Source organism: Crinia signifera, chromosome 11 (genome assembly GCF_055691185.1).
Source record: "Crinia signifera chromosome 11, ASM5569118v1, whole genome shotgun sequence".
Lineage (NCBI taxonomy): Eukaryota > Metazoa > Chordata > Amphibia > Anura > Myobatrachidae > Crinia > Crinia signifera.
This window is the reverse complement of record NC_139227.1, coordinates 28,811,012-28,835,411: the sequence shown is the minus strand read 5'-3', so window position 1 is coordinate 28,835,411 and position 24,400 is coordinate 28,811,012. Positions and strand designations below refer to the sequence as shown.

Here is a 24,400-nt window from a genome sequence, read left to right as displayed (position 1 = left end):
TTACACATTATCTCCCCGTTGCCCTTATGGAGCACCCATACTTTATTTTGCGGAAGACAGTAACAATATTGTGTCTGTGTCACACAGGATGCCTATGATATGAATCGCCTCAGGAACCCAGCCATGGCTGTGCCGCCATCACCACGCCTAAAGCCCCCAATCCGGAGAGACGCCCCCTACAGCCAGACACTTCCCCGCTACCCCCGTAGACCTACTGACCGTCCTTCAGACATTGGAGACTTCATACAAGACGTGAGTAATTGGGTTTTGAATCTCTCCTTTCTGGGGTGCCCCCATTAGTGGTTGATAACCAACATTTCCTTGTCTTCTCACAGGGTCTACAAGCTGCAGATTCCGATCCCAGTGTCCCCCCATACGACACAGCACTAATTTATGATTACGAAGGAGAAGGCTCTGTGGCTGGGACCCTGAGCTCCATACTATCTAGCGAGGGTGATGACGACCATGATTATGACTATTTACAAGACTGGGGGCCCCGCTTCCGTCGGCTAGCAGACATGTACGGCCACCAGTGACTTTACCAGGACTAGGACAAAGATTCTCATGACTTTAAACCTCTTTCCTATGCTGGAACTGGAAACTTGCCCTAAGTTGATCTATTAGGGAACAATGATTGCTAGAAGCCTGGGTGAAGACGTTCCACAACAATCTCTGTGTATATATCCATGCCGAGTTCAGTAATGTCCGATTTTTACGTATTGCTGAGATAGCTACAACACAATCAGAAAGAGACAGCTGGTGGGAAATATACTGTACTTCTGCATGGACAGGAAGAGGACAATCCACGTTTTAAACAAAAAAGTTTACAGTAGATACGAGACCTAAAAATGTTTTTCAAATTTGTGAGCGGTAGCGGGACAATCATGTGTAGAGAAGACAGAAAGGATGTGGCGGGATGTAGACAAATGGACTTGACAGTGAAGGAAAGGTCGGTTGTCCACCTTGCAGTAGAAGGCTTTGGATGTTATAGCTCGGACTTGGGTGGACAATGTGATAGAATAGGGCAGACAGATGGTGGTTTTGATGGAGATGGTTTTAGTGGAATGGATTCAGGATAGAATTATCCATCATGAAGGAATGGAGTGGAAACTAAGTGGATTCTTGAGCATGTGGTTCCTGGGATAATTAAAATATAAGGCTTAATGGAAAAGGTCCAGAGTCACTTCACTCTCTGATAATTCCACATTTTATACATGTAATTAAAGTTGTCTTTGAGTCAAATGAATATTTTGGTCCGCTAATTTCACAGCTGGAAGGCACAATGTTCCCTTTTAGATTTCCCTGTACCCATTGCCAGGTATGTGGTTCATTCAGTCAGCTGTTGTCCGTTTATTCCATGGTGAGAGCTTTGTTCTCTTCCCCAGATTTGGAACCTGTTCTGATCATCTTCTTGGTGGAGCTGGCTAGTCGGGCATAGCTGTCTGGGTTGTAATCAGCACGGGCTTTGCCATTGTAAAGTAATGGCATTGAATCCTGGGTAGGTTGCAGGAGAAGAGGCGGCCGGCGCAAGCTGTCTCCTTGTCTCAGAGTGTCCGGAAGACTCTTTCTCTTGGTCTCTGGAAGGAGGAGGAGGCTGAGGACTGACAGGATGCAGAAGGAGGAAAGGACGACATGGTGCAGGAAGAAACCAGACTTCTGCTGCAGGACAATGATTGGGAAGGCAGCCCGGCCGATCATACTGATTCCCAGAATTGTTCCCAGGCCAGAACCCCTAGAAGGGTGAAATATAGTATATGATATACACATATCATCATAGAGGTGGTGATGCTCATGTCAGAACACCATGAATAAGATCTAATATTAACAAGCACATAAGTGGCAGTGTAGACTTAGTATCATACATTAGTGTTCCCTCTAAGCTTCTTTTGCAGGGTGCCGCACCCTGTCCATTTTTTAAAACCTCAAAATGCACCCTTTCCGTTTTGTGTGTGGCGCTGTGCGCCCTTACGCTAATCACCTCCCCCCCCTCCGCCGCGCTGACATGCCACTGAGAACTTTTGGTGTGCCATCATGGTGTGTGTGGTATCATGTGTAAGAGGCACTACAGTGTGTGCCATAATGTGTAATTGTCATTACGACAGAATATGTAATGGGTCAACAGAGTATGACAATGTTTAATGGGTGTAATCCTACTGCAGTGTGCAATTTTTTTATATAAGTTTTTTTTATGTTTCTATTCAAAAAGGTGCCCTATCAGGTGGTCAGCACACTGCCCTAAAAAAATCTTAGAGTGAACACTTAAGGTGCCCATACACGTTACAATTATTGTATACAATATCGCATCTCGGTTTTGCACTTTTGTACTAGATCTCATCGCAAAACCGAGATGCGATGAGATGCAATATTGTATACAATAATTGTAATGTGTATGGGCACCTTAATACATATGGCAGAGCCAAGTACTCTGCGGCCTGGCCACAGAATGTGACCGACGTCGGATTACTGCCAAATTATTATTATGGTTTATTTGGTGCCCCAAAGGCTTCCACAGCACCTAACAATATTGAGGAGCTACTATCTCCTAAATCGTTACACAGCCCACCATAACACTGATTCAGATTAGCTCGTAAGGAGACAAATTCACAGCGCACTCCGATGATGCGGGTTTGCACATTTGTATCAGCAAAAATACGCACGTGCAAGCGCCTTCGGCGAGTAATACACTCTGAGATGTTCGCACACAGCGGTGCGGACAGGGGGCTGGAGCATGGGGACATGTGACCGCAGCATTGCCGAAGCCTGCTCGGTGCAAGTGGCTCACTTTTACAGGACGTCAGCCGCCCACCTCGTCTGCGTCCAGGTGCTCGCAAATAAAAGTCAGTCTAGGCTGACTTGTATTTGTGAACAGGTGGTGCAATCATTCACACGGACGGCGTCTGACTGCTTGGTAAGCTGCAAATGTATGTTACTTATTGAGCCAAAGTGAATCACCCTCCATGCCTCCACTGTGTGTAAGCGAGAGGTACACCAACTTTGAAGGTAAGTTATATAGGAGGTGAATAATTTTCCAATATTTAATCAAAATAAATATTTTTTACTAATGAGTTATCTGTACACAGTTAGCGGCTATACTATTATACATATGTGGCCACACAACTAGCTGTGGAACGTCTGTGAGAACGTAACCACCAGTAGTACACACCTGCCGGCATGCTATTCCCCTGAATAGTTTGGAAGCTGAGCTCTGACATCTGTATATGATATGAAGGTGCATCACTTAGGTGACGATACGCTACAGCGGAAGGCAAAACCTACTCACCGGATTACTGTCGGCAACACCTCACTGGCGTAGAAGATGCTTAACATCACCATAGCGTGGCAGCAGAAGGAACCCAGCACAGAAATGGCAACAGAGGCTCCATTAAAGAGGTCTGATGGGAAGAGAGAGGTCTGTTACTGAGGAAGAGGTTAGGGGAAGGACATGGGCTGGCTAGCTGGGGGTGAGGGAGGCGTACACTGTGTGAGGGCCAGGAGCAGGAGAGAGCAGAACCCAGTCAGTATGGTGCAGATCAGCAGAACGGCTCGGCGACCCCAGTGGTTCACAGTGATGCAGAGGAAGATGCAAGCAAGGAATTCGCTACCAATCTGCAGGAAATATGGGACGGAGCCACCTAGAACCATGAGATTCCGGGCAAAGCACGGCCTGATCCCGCAGCCAATGAACCTGCAGGGGAGGGGTTGGAAAAGAGGCGATTATTGGAGTATATAAAAGTAACGCAAGAAACCACATGTAGAGACCAGCGCTAATATGATATTGATATATACCCACACACATACATACAACACATATAGATTATACAGACAGCACAAGTCACACCACCGGGCTGTAATAACCAAACACATGTGTGCACCTGCTCAGACTAATATTCTGCTGAAGGAGACTGAACAGGAGATGTTGGAGATTTGTAGGGAGGAACTTACGCAGAAAATCCGAGGATCAACGTGTTTCGCCAAATAAGACGGGTCCCAAAGATGCTGCAGAGGCTGTAATAACGAGGTCGGGGGAAAACCTCCCAAAATGAGTCAATTTCTGTAAGAAAGGGAATGCAATAAGGAACATCTAATGTTCTCTATAACTATTCACATTAGCTGCGGTGGTATGTTACCTGCTATGATGGTCTGTATACAGCCAAAGGCACTTACCTGTGAACAGACTGTCCCGGTCAGCGATATTCTCCCCCAGGTCTATACCGTTTGCTTTAGAGAACAGGCACAGCTCAGACTTACACCGACTCAACTGCTGAGTGGCCAGGAGCCAGCGAGGAGACTCTGGGAACAGCAATCTGCTGCTGCATGAGAAATATAATGCAACAAAGGGTGTAAACTGCCAATCAATGAATACATACTATGGCCCTTACTCTGGTTCACTCTCAAAGGCAAATTCCTTCTCAAATGGACAAAACCATGTGCACTGCAGGTGGGGCAGATGCAGATGTGCAGAGAGAGTTAGATTTGAGAGAGTTATTTTGTTTCTGTGCAGGGAAAATACTGACTGCTTTATTTTTGCACTGCAGTATAGATCTAACTTTGAAGTAAAACCCCCACCTAAATCTAACTCTCTCTGCACAAGTTACATCTGCCCCCCCCCCCCCCCCCCTGCAGTGCACATGGTTTTGTCCACTTGAGAAGGAATTTGTCTTTGCGAGTGATACAGAATAAGGACCTCTATAGCTATATCATCATCATCATCATCATCATCAGCTACAAGACTATAAAGATAACTAGTATGCAGAGGGGCTGAACGCCAGACAGATTACTGGGGTAAGAGTACTGTCACTTACCACCAATAGCCTCCTAGTAATAATAAAATTCCAGTTATTGCTCCTTGTAGGATTTTCCAGTCCAAGCACAGAACAGCCAAGCCAGGAAGCAGCAGCTCACCCCCCAGCCAGAACAGTCCCCCGATCATTGTTATCATTAGCCGGTGACCAGGGGGGCAAAGCTCCAACCCTTAAGGGAGAAAAAGCCATTTTCAGTGGGTTATATAGTGCAGTAATGGCTGGGAACAGATAGAGGGCGCCAGTGTTACTTACCTGAGGCACTTACATCCAGCTCCAGCTTGTAATAAGAAAGAGAGTTGGATATGACAGAAAAATAATAGCAGAGGAGGAGCCAATGAGGGCACTTAAATGACTACAGTACAGGACAGAGTATATTGATAGGATTACAGACCACCTGAGCCCTGGCTGAAAACCAAGAAACTAATTTACTGCACACACTAAATGCTTATGTTCTGCATTTGGGTGTTGCTGTGCGCAGTGAGGTGCACAAATACGCCCGCAGGAAGGGAACAGAGATGTTAGGTGTCAGGTCTATACTAGTGACAGAGAACCTTGGCACTCCAGCTGTTGCTGAACTACATATCCCAGGATGCCCTGCAACAGTTTTGCTATTTGGCCATGCTAAAACTGTTGCAGGGCATCCCGGAGTTCAACAACAGCTGGAGTGCCAAGGTTCTCGATCACTGACTAAGAAGGCTTTCCCTGAAATCATCCGACAGCTAAGGAAATGTCAGACAGTATAACTCACTACAGTAAATGTATTTTCTGCATTGGGTGCACTACCAATAGGAGCAACACCCATGTAGGCAGAAGTGGGCTGGGTAATGCACATTACAAATATACTAATTGCATTACAGAGCGAAGCTATAATTAATATTCACAGATATGCTGTAATGGTTTCCATCCCTGGACAGAACACGAGGCATTTCTCACTGTATTAACATTTCATGTTGAAGAGTGCATGCTACTGTTCTCTGTTATCAGCTCAGGCTGAATAGAAGCTGCCTGCAGTATTCTTGCCCTCCTTAAAGACTCCTGTCTCCAACTAATAAAACCTCACGGGCGGGCAGCACTCACGGGATTTCTTGCTTGAAATAAATACACTGGAACTAAGAAAGACCACAGTCTGGTGGATTTATTTCAAGCAAGAATTGCCGCGAGTGCATTATCCAGCATGTATTCCAGGATTAGTATGGTGGCTCTTACCCTGCCCCACCCTCCACTTTCACATCTCGTTCAGAAAGTTTCAGCAAACACAGCAACCACCCAGAGCAAACAGCGGCAGACACCATGGGGAGGGGAAGAGAGGCCAGATCCTGCTGGAAGTCTGGCTTAGATCTCTCCTGCCCTGTCGCACTCACTTGCTATGTAGAAAGACAGGAAGATTCCTGCCAGTGCTGCTCCGAAGCCGGCTCGGATGGACAGGAAGCTGAAGTACCCGGGAGAGAAGCTCAGGACCAGGCCCAGAGGCAGCGCCACGATCAGCGCAGCAATAAACGCACTGCGGCGCCCAAATCTGCAAGACACAGACAGTCCTGTGAGGGCTTAAACATTGCTCACAATTCAAACACTTCTACTGTGTACATACATGTCAGCGTGATACATGTTTGTGTTCTGCGGGTGTAAATCACTTCTAGCAAAACAGGAGCTGCAGCGATTACACCATCATGGGTATGTCAAAACTTCATGGAGATCTGCTGTGTTACTGTATGCAATAACTAAGATCTGACATGTATTGTGTGTACAATATTGTTGGATGCCCATACATTGGGCAGATGTATGAAGATTGCAGGGACATGGGCGAGAGACGGAGCCGGGCACTGCGATGTGCTTGGAGTGGCAGCAGAATTACTGTGCGGCCCTGCGGATCACACCTGGAGAGTTCTGTAGAAAGCTTCTGCCACCTAGTTATGCCATCTGTAACGCATGGGCTACGACGGGCCAACACCATCTTCAGGTCATGGTAATGGCGCGAGCAGGATTGGGTGTGTATCGCAGCATCACATCCCCCATAGGCTGCAGGCAAGAATGGCGGGACCATAGCAGGTATTGAAGATAACAGCTTGGTCCCTCAGTCATCCATACAGGGGATACTACATATTTGTGGTTACCTCGCAACTCAGGTGTTTTCAGGGATTAAGATGAAAAATTTGAAATGATAAATGGGCCGTAACAGGGAGGAATTTAGTCGTGGGATTAGGAATGCGGGACAGACTTTCACAGGCATATAGTAGGGTTCATTGTATCTCAGGGAATAAGAGGCAGATCAAGTATCAAGCTTCAAAAAGTGATAAACAGACAGCCAATCAGCTCCTACTTGTCATTTTTTCAAACCCAGCCTGTAACATGGGAGGTAGGAGCTGATTGGCTGGTTGCTTATCACTCTCGACTTTATCACTTTTTGAAGCTTGAACCATCTGGTCCTATATTCCTGATGACATTAACATAGAACTTGAAGGCAGAAAAAAAACACTTGACCCGTGACGAGTTCCCAGGAATAGGAGCGTTTCCTTTCTTCTCACCTGTCGCATATACACCCGAATAGGATGAAACCAAACAGCCAGCCCATCAGATTGCAGATTTGCTCCAGAGGCACCTTCCACTCATTACCACAGACCAGGTCCCACTGGAGAGAGAGTAACATCACCAATAAGAACAGTATGGAGCAGTATGAACAGATTTGAATTGTTGCACAAGTCACAGTGGCCACTTGGTACAAGAGCTTACAATCCAAAACAGAATACGCACAAAATGTGAGAGAAAGCAGTCACACCCATGGAGTCATAGCTTTGTCACACACAAATGCCATCGCTCTCATTGATTTGCGCATGTAAGCTCTGGCCACTCACACAGCAGTAAAAACTGACACTGTGAGGCCGATTCAGACCCATTACTGGTGTTTGCGGTTTGTGGGAGCAACCGGCTCGCAGGGACACTCCCTCAAGGAAGGAAGGAGGCAGGCAGGGAGCTGGAGCAGGAGGAACGCCCAGCGTTTTATGGGTGTCGCCATAAAAATTCTAGGCGTTCCTCTGCAAATGCAGACGTGGCGATTCCTGATTGGGGTGGGTGGCTGATGTCACATGATGTTAGCGCCCGCCCTGAATTCAGAGATCTGGGGGCAGAATAAAAGTCAGTGCAGGTTCTCTTCCCTGCCTGTCGTTCTCTGCTGCGGTGCTTCTAGCGCATTGTGGTCTGTATTTCTGCACTGATCCGCAGACCAGACCTGTGCTAGAAGCACCACAGCAGAGAGCGACACCGCAGGCAGGGAAGAGGACCTGCATGGGTTTTGGAAGATGCATGGTTCTAGGATGAACACATTCTTTGTATTCTTTTCCTACTAGCCAGCAGTCTGACATGGAAGTGGGCAACGATGAGCTCTAGAAAGGCTCCCTGTAGTGTCTCCAATAGGTAAGCCCTGTTTTAGAAACATACTTCACCAAGATTACACTTTTATTCTTTTCAACTGCAGTGCTCACAGATATTCCTGAAACCTCTCTGTATATATAATACTGAACGTCGCATGTAACAACACGCACGCTGGCATTAGTGACCCGGTGAAGCCAGAGATTCACCTGATTTGCAAACGCCCTTCACAGGGAACATCACATGAGAGAGGAGGCTGTGAGCAGGTACACAGACAGCTCTAGAACACGTGGCATTTAGTACACACCTCAGCAGCCCCAGGCCGTCTCCGCTCAGCACAGGGGAAGAATAAACATCATCTCATCTATTTATCAGCTGTGGCAGGAAGCAAACTATAGCAAAACAAAGTGATGCCAAGGCATTGTGGGGCATGCCCCCTGCTGGCAGCCATCTGTGCTGCTCCGAGTGACACCATCGTGACTGCTGCTGCCCAATGTAGCCAGATTTTGACATGAGAGAGAAATATAGACACCAATAGATCCAGGGGCAATGGCAGACCCCACCTGTACTCACCAATACTGCTGTGTCGCCATATGCACTACACTGCATACCACGTGCACTAACCCATGTAGTGTGTGCACTATATAAATACCTGTGTCCATAATACCCAGAAGTCACTTAGGGGCCCATCTATCAATAGCGCATGGGCATAATTAGTCGGCAAAGGGCTCCCTCAGAACCCTCCCTGGCAGTGGCAGCAGGACTGTGCATGCCCAGAAGTCCCAATACCGCTTAGGCACATGGCAGGGACGGGTTCCTTTAGGAGTCCCTGGCACTGTGCCTTGATAATCTGCTCTAATACCGTGTCCAGATTGCACTGCAAGCATGCGATTACTGATAAACAGACACCATGTACAACCTGCGGCCCTCCAGCTGTTGCGGAACTACAAGTCCCATCATGCTTTGCCACAGTTTTGCTATTAGGGAATGCTAAATCTATGGCAATGCATGCTGGGATGTGTAGTTTCACAACAGCTGGAGGGCCACAGTTTGGACATGCCTGCCTTAGGGCTTTATTAGAGATTACTGGCAATTTTACATGGATTGGGCAGAAATATGATTTTTAACAGAATTTTGATCCCAGTCATATATACAAGATTAACAATAAAAAGTCCTATATGATAAAAGGCTAACGTTGTCCTCACCTCTGAGGGGAATTTAATTGTTGCGCACACCAGCGGCCACTAGATGGAGCTGACGGAGCAACTGATGTGTTGCACTATTTGGGCACGCACAAACGCTGACATTACTGTAGAGTTGTTCCGTTATTTTACGGGCAGGTAACTAGTAAAGTGGAATTTACTACACTGCAAAATTACTTTAAATATCCAATAAATCACTCACTGAGCCGTCTCGTGTAGTAAATCACCCGCCACATTACAGATATAAATCTGTGCATCCCACATCATGGCTCTCGCTAACAACATGCGGGAGTGCACATCATTAACAATATAGTGTGTACTGTACACCATACTTGCCTACCTGACCCTCTCCATGAGGGAGAAAATGCTCTGTTCCTGGACTTCCCTGGTAATGTAGGATTGCCAGCACCTGTGGGGAGCTAGGTAATTGATAAGAAAGGTGTTTCACCAAAGGTGATGGTGATAGCAATCCTACGTTACCAGGAAAGTCCAGGAACAGAGCATTTTCTCCCTCATGGAGAGGGTCAGGTAGGCAAGTATGGTGTACACACTAGACCAGTAGTTCTCATAGTCAGTCCCCAGGACCCCACACAGTTCACGTTTTCCAAGTCACCTGACAGGTGCACTCATTGCTGACAGAGACATTTTAAAAGATCCACAGGTGGAGCGATTTGTTTCACTTGATTCTGTGAGGAGACCTGCAAAACATGCACTGTGTGAGGTTACAAGGACCGACTTTGAGAACCAGTGAGGGCCATTTTTCACTTGATTATGACCCATCGGGCCAATAAATAATGTGAAAAGTGCCATATCGTATGTGATTTATCTCAGATTCCAATCTGATGCATCTGCACCAGAGTCATGGCTGCCACAAGGAACTGTCATATGGGTATTTGCCAAGGTATCGCATGTGATGCCATGCACAAGTGTATGAGGGTCTTTAGAAACAATGGTACTTGTGTATTATCAGGGCGCCCATTACGTAGTGGTGTATTGAGAATACCATTACAGCACTATGCTGGCTACGTAAACTACGTAAGTGGCTCTGGAGCCCTAAAAATACATAATGCTTAATATCCCCACTATCCACGTCGACGTGGAGTTGATTTTATAAAGTGCAGCTAGCCATCGAGCTCGAAGCATGGCGAGCCCCGCGGGGGGGACGCGGATACGCGTCTGCTTGCCACACTTTATAAAATCAACTCCATGCCGACGTGGATACTGGGGGTATGACGTGGATAGTGGGGGTAAAATGGCTGGTCTATACTTACCCTCCTCCGGCCTGGGCACCATGTCGATCCCCGCAATCCACAGTGACTCCCCGGCAGTCGCAATCAGTCCCCCTGCTCCGGCACTCGCCACGGACACTGTACGCAATTAGCATAGTGCCGCTGGGGGAGCAGGGAAACCATGTGATGCGCCGACAACGGCACTACACTGAATTACGTACAAGTGTCCGCGGCGAGTGCCGGAGCAGGGGGACTGAATGCGACTGCCGGGAAGTCACCGTGGATCGCAGCGATCAACGCGGTGCCAGGGCCGGAGGAGGGTAAGTATAAACCTCAACACCCTGCTGCCTCCTCTATTATCAAACTATGATGGTTTTGTGATTTTTAAGGTATATCACACAGAACCAATAATTACAGTAGCTGCCTATAACACATACACCCGTGACTCAAGCAAAAAGATTGAGGTCAGCGCAACCTTCAATTTAGTTGAAATAAATATTATTCTAAATGCCCTCTTGCCCTTTATTAAAAGAAAATACACGGTTCTAACACTGGGGGAAGTCTCATTCCATGCAGTAGTTTAGATCAGTGGTTTTCGTACCCCCAACAGTAGATGTATTCCAGATCACCCGGCAAGAGCACAGGTGCACTCATTACTCACTGACACATATTAAAAGATCGCAAGTGGATCAAATTATTTCACCTGTAATTCTGCGTGGAGCCCTGGAAAATGTGCATGGTTGTTGGGGGTACTTGAGCACCGAGGTTAAGAACCGCTGATTACATGCAATGTGTAGTATCACCTCTTGTAATGACTAATTGTGGGAAACAGACAGTTGCACATCAACGCTAACTTTAACATAAAACTAGATTTTTCCTAGTGAAACATGTAAGCTGCACAGTATGACATGTATATAAGTGTGTAGGTAGGCCAAACACAGGCAACACAGCGTGGATCAATAACCAGTGTGATGCTCCAGGACTACAATCTACATGAAGAATACGTCTGTCCGGGTGCACAATCCTCACCCCCATATATTAGCTAAACATAATGAGCCCAATTCCTAGAACATACACATACTGAGAAAGTTAATTGTGAAATATCATCTAATAAATTAAGGACTAATAGGACAGTACTGCTGGGGAGAGAGAGGGTGTAAGATACATGGCATTATGTGCAGCCTCGCCCCACAGCCACTGGCATGGAACTAGAGAAGGCTATAATTCATGCCACACCAGCTGCCCCTGGCATTACCCCTGCTCTGCCAGCTCTCCCTTGCAACGCTCTCTACCACATGCCCTTGGCATCTCCCCATATCTGCCAGCTGTCACTGGCATTTCCCTTGCTCCACCAGCTGCCCCTGGCATTGCACCTTCTCCAGCAGGTGTCCCTGGCATTGCTCTTTCCCTGACAGCTGCCCCTGGTATTGACCATTCAAGTAGCTGCACCTGTCATTGCCCCTTCTCTTCCACATGCTCCTTCTCCAACAGTTGTCCCTGGCATTGCCCCTTCTCTTCCACATACCCCCTGGCATTGCCCTCTCTCTACCACATGCCCTCTACCATTGCCCCTTCTCTTCCACATGCCCCCTGGCATTGCCCCTTCCCCAGCAGCTGTCCGTGGCATTGCCCCTTCTCTTCCACATGCCCCCTGGCATTGCTCCTTCCCCACCAGCTGTCCCTGGCATTACCCCTTCTCTACCACATGCCCATGCCTTTGCCCCCCTCACCTGGGTGACGATAGTATTCTCCAGCCATCCCTGGGACTGATACCGCAGGTCCCCGGGGCAGCTGCTGTTGTCCCCGGTGCTGTTGTCAGTACACGGGACCCCGGTGTGTGCGGGGCCCCCTGGGCACTGATGCTCCGGAATGGCGGTGTACAGGTTCTCCGAGAAGAACCCCAGAGCCACGAAGACATTGGGCAGCCAGGCGGCGCCGGCCACCAGCCGGGTGTAACGCCCGAAGCCGCCCGCCAAGGGCCACACTCGCTCGTCAAAGTCCATGTGGATGAGCGGCCCCGGGAACGGTGGACTGGAGACGACGGACGCGGGAGGACCCGGAGACTCTAGTCTCTGTGTCTCTGTGAGAGACTGACTGAGGGGGAGAGGAGGCGGTCGGGGGAGGAGAAAGGGCGGGACCGAGACATCATCACTGCTGCTGCCAGTGAGTGCCACCGTGCACCGGCCCCGGGGTGGGCTGAGTGGCGTGCTGCTGATGCCGCCACGGTTGAAACTAGTTCCCCTTCACCGTAAGGACCTGGGGAGGAGATGAGGCAGGGAGAGGAGGAGCAAGTTCAGAAGAAGGGACCCAAATGGACCCTCGCATAGCTCGCTTCGCTCGCAATGCTTCGGGCACGGTGGCTCGCTTCGCTCGCCACAGCTTTAATAACCTCCTCCACGCCCTAGTGGATGGTAGGGCATGAAATACCGCCTGTCGGCACATGTCGGCTCAAAAAAAAGTTGTCTTGTTCTGACCTTGCTCCTCCTCTCCCGCCCCCTCTCCCGCCCCCTCTCCCGCCCCCTCTCCTCCCCAGGTCCTTACGGCGAAGGGGAACTAGCTGCTACCATGCCGCCACCATGCACCGGCCCCGGGGTGGGCAGAGGGTTGAGTCTATTTTCTAGTGGGCTAAAGGACCTTGTCCCTCCAGCCACTGTGATTTAGCCCACTCAATACAAATAGGCTAAAATATCCTAGCTAAACAGTGGTTCTCAACCTCAGTCCGCAAGGACCCCCAACAGTGCACGTTTTCCAGGTCACCCGGCAGGTGCACTCATTATTCACTGACACATATTAAAAAATAACAGGTGGAGCTAATTATTTCCCCTTTGACATACCTCCCAACTTTTGAAGTTGGGAGGTCGGGACGTTCACGCGGCGAAGCCGCGCGCGCTCCCGAAAAGGGGCGCGGCCTCGAGAAAAGGGGGCGTGGCCTCACGGGGTGACGCGAACTCCGGCCACGCCCCCGTTTTCGCCGCTCGTCGGCGCTGAATAGATGCTGTGCGCATGCGCACAGCGTCTATTCTCGGCAAGCTGGGGGGGCTCCCAACTGTCCCCCCCACCGCAGGACAATGGCGGCCCTGGGCGGGACGCGGGAACGTTCCCGAATATCGGGACGTTCCCGCGGAAATCGTGACAGGAGATGCCTTTGATTGTGTGTGGAGACCCGGAAAACGTGCACTGTTGGGGGTCCTTGAGGACTGAGGTTAAGAACCACTGGGCTAAAGGACAGGTCCGTTTATTCACATTGATTTAGCCTATTGAATAAAACTAGGCTATTTCTTAGTGGGTTAAACGACCCTTAATCCACTTTGATTTAGGCCATTTATTAAAGTTAGGCTATTTCCTAGTGCAGCGGTTCTCAAACTCTGAGTCCTGAACTGCTCAGCATGGGGTCGTGACTCCATGTTACTGACCATCAGGCTGAGGACTTTTCTAATCTCAGTCAGTAATTCAAGGAGTCTGAAAAATCTGTTATGTTATGCCCCTTTCAGACTGCACTTTGTACACGTTATTTTGCCGTTTTTTTTACCGTGTACACCTGGCATGAGGCTCCTGTGAGTGGCATAGTCCTGGTTTAATAGCGATGCCTGTCACTCACAGGAGCCTCATGCCAGATGTACACGGCAGTGTGGCATAGTCCTGGGTTAATAGTGATGCCTGCCGTTTACAGGAGCCCCATATGGTGTACATGGCAGAGTGTACCAGTAGCTCTGCTGTGTGGCATAGTGCTGTGATAACCACACTGCCCGGCACCTGCCCTCACATTCCTTATCCCAGCCCATCTCTCTCCAGCCCTCTCAGACCAACATGTGTAATGTGCTGACACGGTTGTAGACTCCATTGTTTGTGCTAATAACTGGAACAGACAGGAACATGCTATGTATGGCAGAGCTTGTATTTACAGTACAGGTTGTGCTGCCCAATGCTACTAAATACTGCTTACATTGGAATCAAAATGAACCGAATATACAAGAATAAAAGATGAACATACCCCTCCACTAAATGTAAATCTCTCTGTATGAGGATCTACTAATACATCTCTGCTGCAGCTTTCAGGGTAAGTATCTGCCTAGCTCGCAAGGTAAGTTAGTCTATGGCCCAGTTAGTCTATGGCAGTGGTAGCCAACCCTAGCCCTCGAGAGCTACCAACAGTTCACATTTTCCAGACAACCTAGCTGCTGCACAGCTGCACTCATTAATCACACATTTTAAAATAGATACACAGATGGAGCTAATTAGCTCACTTGTGATTCTGTGAGGAGACCTGCAAAACATGCACTGTTGGTAGCTCTCGAGGACTAGGGTTGGCTACCCCCAGGTCTATGGCCTCAGGAACCCACACAGTGCATGTTTTGCAGGTCTCCTCACAGAATCAAGTGAAATAATTAGCTCCACCTATGGATCTGCACCTGCCAGGTGATGTGGAAAACATGAACTGTGTGGGGGTCCTGAGGACCGAGCTTTAGAACCACTGGTCTGTGGGGCCATTCAGTTGTTTTCCCCTGGCGGCACTGACGAATGGATGCCGATGGAGCAATTCAATTGTTTCTTCATTCATGCACTGAATAGCTGCGGTACACACACCTCTGCGCACTGCTTCCTGGTGAGCAGAAATGTGCCAAGTGTCACTTTTCAGGTTGCGCCCAGTACTTCAGTCACATTTAGCTGCACTGCACCACTACACCTGGTGATGTTGGGCATGAGAAGCACAGGAAAAAACAAACAAACTGGTGTCCGGCTCTGGAACAAACATTGGCATATTGCCCTGTCTATAGAGATGGGCAGATCAGGCACCCAAGAGACATTTGAGTGGTTCTCCAACGGGGTGAGGTGGCATCCTGGGGTACCTTGAGGCACTTATAGGTGGGCTCTGGGTTGATGGTCCAGGGCCAACTCAGATTAATTATAGTCAAACACTGGTCTAGAGCATTAGGAATCTTACTGGGCCTACACATGTGGCGATATTTGCCTATTTTCTAAGTGATCTGACTAGATCGCTTAGAAATTAAGTACAAATTAGGGATGGCCATCGACCATCGATGATTAGAAATCATCGATGGTTTATGGCCGATGTTGAATAGTTTTGACATTGATGGGGGAGAACCAGATGGTTTCCCACCATCGATGTCAAGCTTAAACGAATAGTTTCGTTTTTGCCTTTTTCCCAAAGTGTCGGGACACGGAGCATAGCTCCGCCCCCGGCACCCGCGAAGTCCCGGCCCCCGCATTTTGATTGGCTTACAGGCCAATCAATCAAAGAAAATGGATGACCATCGATATTTAAAAACATTGATGGTCGTCCATTGAATATTTATGCACTATCGATGGTCAGTTGCACTTTTGCCATCGATGGCAAACGCAATGATGGCCATCCCTAGTACAAATCGCTGTGTGCGTCACTATCTCCTGACTAGAGTTATACTGCATGCAGTATAACTTTAGTCATCGCCCGTATTCTTTCTATTGAGAACACTGGCAGTGGCAGATCCCTCAGCACACATCGTTGGTGCATCGCTGAGTGATCTGAGCTTAACTAGGTCGCTCAGCACACTAGTACCATCTCCCCGCGTGTAGGCCCCATTAGAAACAGAAATCGCATTTTACAACAACCACTATAACAACCACCAGCATGCCAGACCATGCCACCCAGTATATACCAGGTGCCTTTATTAGCCTCAACCTCAGATATTTTCAGTAAGTGTTATGGGGTCTGCACACAGGGGAACACTGCTGAGTGATGCTAGATCGCTCAGCACACAGCAATGCATGCTGGATCTTGTTCGGAGCGCATCACTATTGCCTGTACACAAGCGATCTAGTCAAACTGAAGGTGCCCATACACGGTGCGATGTGCGCTCCTGCGGGCATCTCATTGCACAGTACAAATAGTATGTGTTGTACATACTTTTTGTACTGCCCTCACATAGCATGCAAAACGCATGCGTTGCGATGCGATTTAGCCCATAACGGGTGCTATCATCGCACTGTATATGGGCACCTTGATTCAGATTGCAAAGAAAATGCCCTGAAATGGCTCTGTGTGTAGGCCCAATCACATAATGGAATATTGTTGCTACATGTAGTACTCAGCACACAAAAGGACTGGATTGCACAAGTGTACACAGGGGAAATCACAAGTGTACTTATATTGTTGTTTGTTTAAATACTTAAATTGTATCAACTGTAATACTTGTGGATTATTCTACACTCTTGAGTTTATGAGAAGGAAACAGAACTAAATGTGCACATACTGTAGGGGACGAGAAACCAGATGAAAAGTGTCAGTCACATGTGTTTGATATCAGGTTCTGATGCGATGTGCGGTCCCGTGAGCATCGCATCGGAACCTGAACATCCCACGTGCTGCACTATAGATATATAGCTTGGCTGAGATCGCATATGATACATCATATACAATAGCACTGCATACAAAGCAAGGGCGTTACTACCATAGGTGCAAGGGGTGCAGCTGCTATGCGGCCCAGAGCTGAAGGGGGCCATCTTTGCTGTCTAATATGTTTTACATACATTTATCACCATCAGTTGCTAAATAGAGGGCCCTTACAAACTTTTGCTATGAGGCTTACGACTATGTAGGTATGCCTCTGATTACAGAGTATCATATGCAGTCCTGCCGTTTGAGGGGGTTCTTAAGGTACCCTTTGGGTACCTTAAGAATATGCAAACTGTTCATTTTCTTCTCCTAAAACAACTGCATAATAGCGGTTTCTATCTGTATAGAGCAGTGGTGTCAAACTATGGCCCTCCAGCTGTTCTGAAACTACACATCCCAGCATGCCCTGCATCAGTTTTAGCATGGTCAAATAGCAAAACTGTAGCAGAGCATGCTGGGAAGGATAGTTCAACAACAGCTGAAGTGTCAAGGTTAGCCATCAAGGGTGTAGAGCAGTAGTAGCCAACCCTAGCCCTCGAGAGCTACCAACAGTTCACATTTTCCAGACAACCTAGCTGCTGCACAGCTGCACTCATTAATCACTGACACATTTTAAAAGATCCACAGATGGAGCTAATTAGCTCACATGTGATTCTGTGAGGAGACCTGCAAAACATGCACTGTTGGTAGCTCTCGAGGACTAGGGTTGGCTACCCCAGAGTGTGCTTGTGGCCAAGTGTTGAGCAGAAAGCACTTCCAATGGGAAGCCACTGCTAATTCACACTGTGGGCTCATGGGAGATTGAAGGGTAGGCAGCCAACCAGAGGAACATAGAAATACATGCAGATCTATCATAATTACAACATGGAATGAAGGGGTTTCTGCTGTTATTTCATCTACCCTAGGTGCGGACGGTAAGCATTACTTCCACTTAATAACATTATGTGTCTTTGTTTACAAATATAACTGCTCATTTCTTGTCCGTTAGACCTTATATCTTGTATATCAGCTTCAAACCCTAAAGTCAATCTTACCCCTGTTGGCTCCACAAACTCAGCAAATCTCATAACTTGCAAACAAGGCTGTCTCTGGTACAGTGTATTTGAAGAATAGAACAATTTCTACTCCGATAATGCAATCTCAAAGGGGAAACGGAGAGAGGGGAGATGATAATCCGCACGCGAATTAGTTTAAATCCCACTTATTTAGAGGATTTAGGAGGAATTTCATGTAGCGGGGTTGCTATCCGGGCAAGGTTGGATACAATATATGAAGAAAAAAGAAAGATTTACACTATGGATGCACTCCTAAAAATATATATTTTTTCATTTAATAAAACATACTTTATTAATTATTCCATTAAAAGATCAGGGGAAACTTTATCCATGTTCGTTTATGGGTAGTGTCCCACCTTATTGTTAGTGAAAAGGTTTAAGGGGTTAAAAATATTAGGACACACATTGACAAACATACATGTAAAGTGAGGTACTTATACTGCACTTGTAAAGAATGAAAAGAGTGTGTTTTCTGATAATGATAAGACCCAACACTGAATCTATAGAACTCTTAACACGCAGAATGGCCGTTCTCACGCTGATCATGGGGCTTCTACATTAAACACTGAAAGAAGCAGAAATAGAACATTCTGTAACACTAGTAGCCATCATTTAATTATGATCTTCAATGGCTTGGGGGATTTGTAATTAACTGCAAAATTCGGATTTCTCATAGTGGTTATTTAATCATGGGAACATCACTTAGTTATAGAGATAGGTTTCCTGTTGATGTAAACGTTATAATAAATATATATTGTGATCTATTACTACTCCAGGATCTGTTATAATCATTGGTACTGAGGCCAGAGCCGGAACAGAACTCTATACTGCCCTGTGCCATTCCGGCCCACTAAACCCATTAATTGGGTCACCCCAGGGACCTGTGCTTTGGTTGACAGCAGCTCGCTAGGGATGGCCATCGTTGGCAAAAGTGCAACAGGCCATCGATGGTGTATAAGTATGCAATGGGTGACCATCGATGGTCATCCATTTGCTTTGAAAGATTGGCCTGTGAGGCGGGGCTTCGGAGGTGTTTGGGGCGGAGCTATGCTCTGTGTCCCAGCCCCTTAATGAAAAAATAAAAACCAAACGATTCAGTTAAGCCTGACATCGATGGTGGGAAACCATCTGGTTCTCCCCATCGATGTCAAAACTATTCCACATCGGCCATAAACCACCGATGATTTATAATCATCGATGGTTGATGACCATCCCTACAGCTCGCACACCCATATTTACAGCCATGACTGAGGTAATGACACGATTGTGGGGTACTGGATCTGGCACATTGGGGGTGATTCAAAACTGATGGGACGGGGCCAAATTTGGTGCGGGGTCTGCACATGCGCAGCACCTCTGTGTTAACGCCTTCGGCGAGTATGTCACAGAGTTGTTCGTGCAGGTAGGGGAAGGAAGGGGGTGTGCAGGGGGTGACATAAGGGGAACGACCAGCGTTTTAAGGGCATCCCCATGAAAATGCTGGGCATTCCCCTGGGAACGCGGGCAGGCCGATGCTTGCCGGCTGACATCACATGACGTCAGTGACCACCCCCCTCTTCGGCGGACACCGATGATTTTTATTTCCGAAGGGGAGAGAAATCATTTGATGGTTATCTCCTCGCATGTTACCAATGGGATTTGGTGAGGGGCGGCGTATGTTCGGCCAGGTGGCTTTCAGGGCTCGCTACTAAGCGAGCCTTACTGAATCAGGCCCATTGTGTGACGTTAATGAAATGTTTGCAGGGCACCCTCAATGGGCCATGATTGGATCTGATCGCCAATAAAATAATTGGTACCTACAGGGGCAAGACCTGATGCTATGCCACCTCTGTAGCATTCTGCCCTTGTTCCAGGTGAAGACAGAATGGCTACTGCTCTTGCAGCCATCTTTTACTATGGAGTCCGGGCTATTCAAGAAATTGCGGTTCAGCGCTTGATAATATACAGGGCCAAGACAGTTGTTAAATGATCGGCGGTTTATATGTTGCTATGGTGACAAAATTTGTGTGTGTCAGAGGTGTAATTGTGGTATTGTCACCAGGGTCACATCCATAGATCTTTAGGGATCTGTGTAAGCCGCTGCTTGTCCAGCAGATGAGGCCGCTCTTTCTCCAGCAAGACTTCGCAGGCATAAAAAACAAAGCGCATAGTACAAAGAATTGCGCGATACAGTAATACAGAAGTAAAACAAAACCCAGAGCGCACAATAAGTGTAATGCAGACATTTCGGGTAATATCTTCCATGGGTTATATATTCCACCCACAAAAGGTACCAGGTGAGGCAGCCATGTTGTGCACACTACAAAGGATTACCCTGGGTGGAATAGGTTCTGCCTAGAGGAGAGGACACAAAATGGGAGTGTGCAGCATCCAAATGCTACTTCACAGTCCGGTCCATGCATTGGTCATCCCAACCATGAGCGCACCAGGTGAGGCAGGCATAGTGGGTATTCTACGGAGGTTACACTGTAGGAGAGAACTCTTAAAAAGGACACATATGGGAACAGGGACAATTGTAGTATGATGTACCCTGCATGGATACATCCACCGGAAGTAAATCCTGTCCACTGAGAAATCATCCCAGGCGGCCACCTTGGCACACTGCCTAGGTTGATGCTGACAGGGTGTGCAAACATTGGAGGCATAGCATAAAGGACTGGCACACAGAAGTTAATCAGGGTTGATTTAGCTTGCACGATTCGGAACGGGGCCGAATTTGCTCGTTCCGATCCAATTCTACATAAGGCAGTATCTGGAGAGGCTGTAGGGAGTCTGTTACTACGTGCTGGGATGGTGCAGCAGTATCCTTGAGCTGGTTACATGTTTAGTGAGGAGTCCAGTTGGAAAGAGGTTTGTGCTGCATAAGATAAGGGCGGGGGGCGCAGTCTATGGGAACACCAGGCACCCTGAGTGAAGAGCTCCGCAGATGCAAATGTTCAGTCCAGGGCTGAAAATAGCTCCCACAAGAGTCAACCGCTGCCCTTTAATTGAGAACTGACTTGTGTAACGAGTATTTCAGCTTAATAGGACTGCATCCACCCAGGGCTGTTCCAGGAGATAGATCACTGCCAGGCCTTTAGTTGTGACCTGTTTTACCAGGAAACTGCATTTATATTCCCTTCTAGAGAACAGCAAAGTAGCGCACCTCTGTTGCTATTTAATCTGGATTATAAACAAACATTTTGGTTACATTTGATGTGTATAGAATGAGCAGATGTATAGAATGCTTTTCCTGAAGACATCCAAAAGTATCATTTTTTGGATGCTGCAAAAATTAATATTGATGTTAAAATGTCACTAGCGCAACTTGGAAGAAAAACGCCCTCAGTATAGGGGCAAGAAAACCTTCCCCAGCTACAGGGTTAACTATGGCTATTCACTATGTATCCTATACTAGCGGGCCCCCAGAGGGCTGCTCTATACGAGGGCAGTGAAACCTATTGCATAGGCTGTAGAGCAGCTGTAAAGTGTGGTAGGAGGTCTCTTCTTTACTGCTTGTATGGAGCACGTTTCTGTGAGTGTCTATAGAAATAACATGAAGTCTCCAAACACTGAAACAATTGCAGAGGAAATGCCGCTATTTCCGTTGGCACACGCGTGTTCTTGGAGTGTACAACAAAGACAGACGTCAGAATCCACGGATAGATTTCTAGTAGGAGGCGGCACAGAAACACTCACATCCTGCGTGAGCATTGCCAGCTGCCTTTTAAATCAGGTTAAGTAGAATATGCGAACATTCATAGGTCAAAAGGCCGACATGCTTTTGTGATTTTTTTATTTACTTACAACAATGGTTCCCAACCCTGGTCCTCAAGGACCCCAACAGTGCATGTTTTCCAGGTCTCCACACAGAATCACAGGTGACATAATTAGCTCCACCTGTGCATCTTTTAAAATGTGTCTGAATAATGAGTGCACCTGCTGGGTGACCTGGAAAACATGCACTGTTGGGGGTACTTGAGGACCAGGGTTGGGAACCACTGTTTTACAATAGGCTCAAGGAGGTTGGAGGTAAAAAGGTAGACGGAAAGAGAGATCCATAGTTGTAGAGTGTTAGCCTAAGGGCAGTTTAAGAGTGGTGGAGAAGAGTGCATGCTTGAATAGAGGGGACCGCACCTGCTGAGGTAAATATTGAGGAGGTTGAAAAGATAAGGAGAACAGGAAGGAGAGGTGCAGTGAAAGAGGAGGAAGGGGGGGGGGGGGGGTTTGTTTATGGGATGAGGGCCATGACTTGAAAAAAAGGAGTCTGTTAGTAAGAGGGATGGCGAGGACCAGGCTGGGAAAGTGGGGGACAGAGTGCTAAAGGTCTGGTGGCATGTGATGCCCTCAATCCGTTTTAGATGTGAAGTTTTTGGCAAATTCACGGGCAGAAGGGGAGTTGAATGTGGAAGAGATGCTGCGAGTTTGAGTACTGGAAGATGAGGTTCTTGAAATAAGGTTGTTTAAAGGGGGGGGGGGGGGCAGCACTGTCGGATGGGAGGAGCATACATTGATATGTAAGTCTGCCGTTGTTGCTCGGCAGTTAGTGAACACTTTACAAGTATATGGTGCACATGACGTTTAATGACTGCATCATGTGGGTGTAAATGTAGAGGATTTGTACGCTAAATGTAAGCTCACGCATTAAAATAGCGCATATTACAGAAAGATACTTCGGTACTCTTTACCTAGAATGGCGCCCAAGATTTGGATTGACCCGATTTTACATAGGGAACAATGTTAAATGGCCCACAGACACCAAATAGCCACCCTCAAGTGTGAAATGGCCCCCCCAATTGTTAACGCCACCCCACGATCAACGTCAACCCGAAGCGTGGCGAGCGCAGCGACCCCGCGAGGGGCGGCGGTACACGTCCTCCGACCTTTTCATACCCCCACTATCCACGTCAGTGTGGAGGTGAGAATAGAAAGTGTGGCGAGCGCAGCGAGGGGACGCGGATACCTCCACAGGTATCCGCGTCCCCTCGCCACACTTTCTATTCTCAACTCCACGCCGACGTGGATAGTGGGGGTATGAAAAGGTCGGAGGACGCGTACCGCCGCCCCTCGCGGGCTCGCTACGCTTCGAGTTGACGTTGATCGTGGGGTGGCGTTAACAATTGGGGGGCCCATTTCACACTTCAGGGTGGCTATTTGGGGTCTGTGGGCCATTTAACATTGTTCCCTATGTAAAATCGGGTCAATTGGGCCATTTAACATTGTTCCCTATGTAAAAGCGCAGTAATCGCGTCGGTCGCATTGCATGCAATTTTTTGGTCGCATGCGATGCGACCGACGCGATTTACATTTTAAAATGCATTTCTATGTGAAATCGCGGGCATCGCATCGATTGCATGCCATTATAATGTCATGCGATGTACATGCGATGGGCGGCGTTCTAGGTAAAGAGTACCGATACTTACTTTATTTTCAGACTCTAGGTAGGTTTAGCAATTCCTTAAGGCGCCCATACACTGGGCTGGAATCGCATCGCAACACATTTTGTGTGCGATGCCAGGGCAGTACAAAAAGTATGTGCAGCACAAACTTTTTGTACTGTGCAATGAGATGCCCGCGGGAGCGTGCATCGCACGGTAAAAACGCACTGTGTATGGGCACCTTTATAAGGAAGGCTCTTTCTTTACAGTCCCGGTAACCGTCGGCATTTTTGTTTATGCGCCTTTCATATGAAACTAGTAGGCAGATTTATTAAGCTGGGTGAAGCGATAAAGTGTCTGGTTTGTATCACCGGCCAATCAGCTCCTAACTGTGAAGTTACAGGCTTGGTTTGAAAAAAAAAAAAAAAAAAAAAACCACAGGTAGGAGCTGATTGGCCGGTGATAAAAACCAGACACTTGATCACTTCACCGAGCTTAATAAATCTACCCCTAGATTTTTTACCGTCTCAAGTGCCCCCATCCCACGTGCGTAGCATGCAAGTACTTCGGAAACACCAGTTATGAATATTCCAACAGTCTAATAATCCTGGGGTTGAAAAGGATAATTCCCCCTTTTCACCAGTAGAGGGGATATGGTGCGATCTCTCCGCTCAGGAGGCAGCAGGAAATCTCTACATCCAGCTCGGACAGCCTGTTGCGTTCCATTGTTTATGAAACTACAAGTCCCAGTATACCTTGCAAGCTCTGTCATCTGACAAGCTGGCATTTGCAGTATCACACATGGGGCTCTAGAACATTACACACGGACACTAACCAAAACTTCTGCAGGCCTTTGAGCATTCCTCCACTGTTACTGGTTGCTTAGAACGGACACTGGCAGGCTAATGAGCATGTGCCACATCCATCTGTGCATTGCGCTTCCAGGACAGAAATACACAACCTGTAGTAGCACTCCTGCTGATGTTGGGAATGAACAG

General features: G+C 47.6%; 2 protein-coding genes across 3 annotated transcripts in view; one reads left to right on the top strand and one right to left on the bottom strand.

Annotated features, from left to right (window-relative positions):
* The window catches only part of CDH15 (cadherin 15), a 52,015-nt gene extending 50,784 nt beyond the window's left edge, over positions 1-1,231 (top strand). For both annotated transcript variants that reach the window (XM_083165201.1, XM_083165200.1), the window contains exons 13-14: positions 88-252; positions 336-1,231. In XM_083165201.1, coding sequence (XP_083021327.1) covers positions 88-252; positions 336-536 — 366 coding nt within the window. In that variant the 3' untranslated portion in view covers positions 537-1,231. The remainder of the gene's footprint in view (positions 1-87; positions 253-335) is intronic.
* SLC22A31 (solute carrier family 22 member 31) lies at positions 6-13,117 on the bottom strand. The gene is made up of 9 exons (XM_083165202.1): positions 12,327-13,117; positions 7,325-7,428; positions 6,164-6,318; positions 4,803-4,971; positions 4,165-4,310; positions 3,943-4,051; positions 3,477-3,685; positions 3,281-3,392; positions 6-1,732 (listed from the first exon to the last, which is right to left on the bottom strand). The coding sequence occupies exons 1-9, from the start codon at positions 12,597-12,599 to the stop codon at positions 1,351-1,353; spliced, it is 1,659 nt and encodes a 552-aa protein (XP_083021328.1). The 5' UTR covers positions 12,600-13,117; the 3' UTR covers positions 6-1,350.
* Positions 13,118-24,400: the final 11,283 nt, after the last annotated feature.

Excerpts from the sequence above, each read along its gene's own strand:
- SLC22A31 (XM_083165202.1), bottom strand. The coding sequence starts at position 12,599 with ATGGACTTTGACGAGCGAGTGTGGCCCTTGGCGGGCGGCTTCGGGCGT. Across the intron at positions 4,311-4,802 it reads TTACTAGGAGGCTATTGGTG|CAGCAGATTGCTGTTCCCAG; the intron begins GTAAGTGACAGT and ends TTTCTCATGCAG. Across the intron at positions 1,733-3,280 it reads GTGTTGCCGACAGTAATCCG|GGGTTCTGGCCTGGGAACAA; the intron begins GTGAGTAGGTTT and ends TCACCCTTCTAG.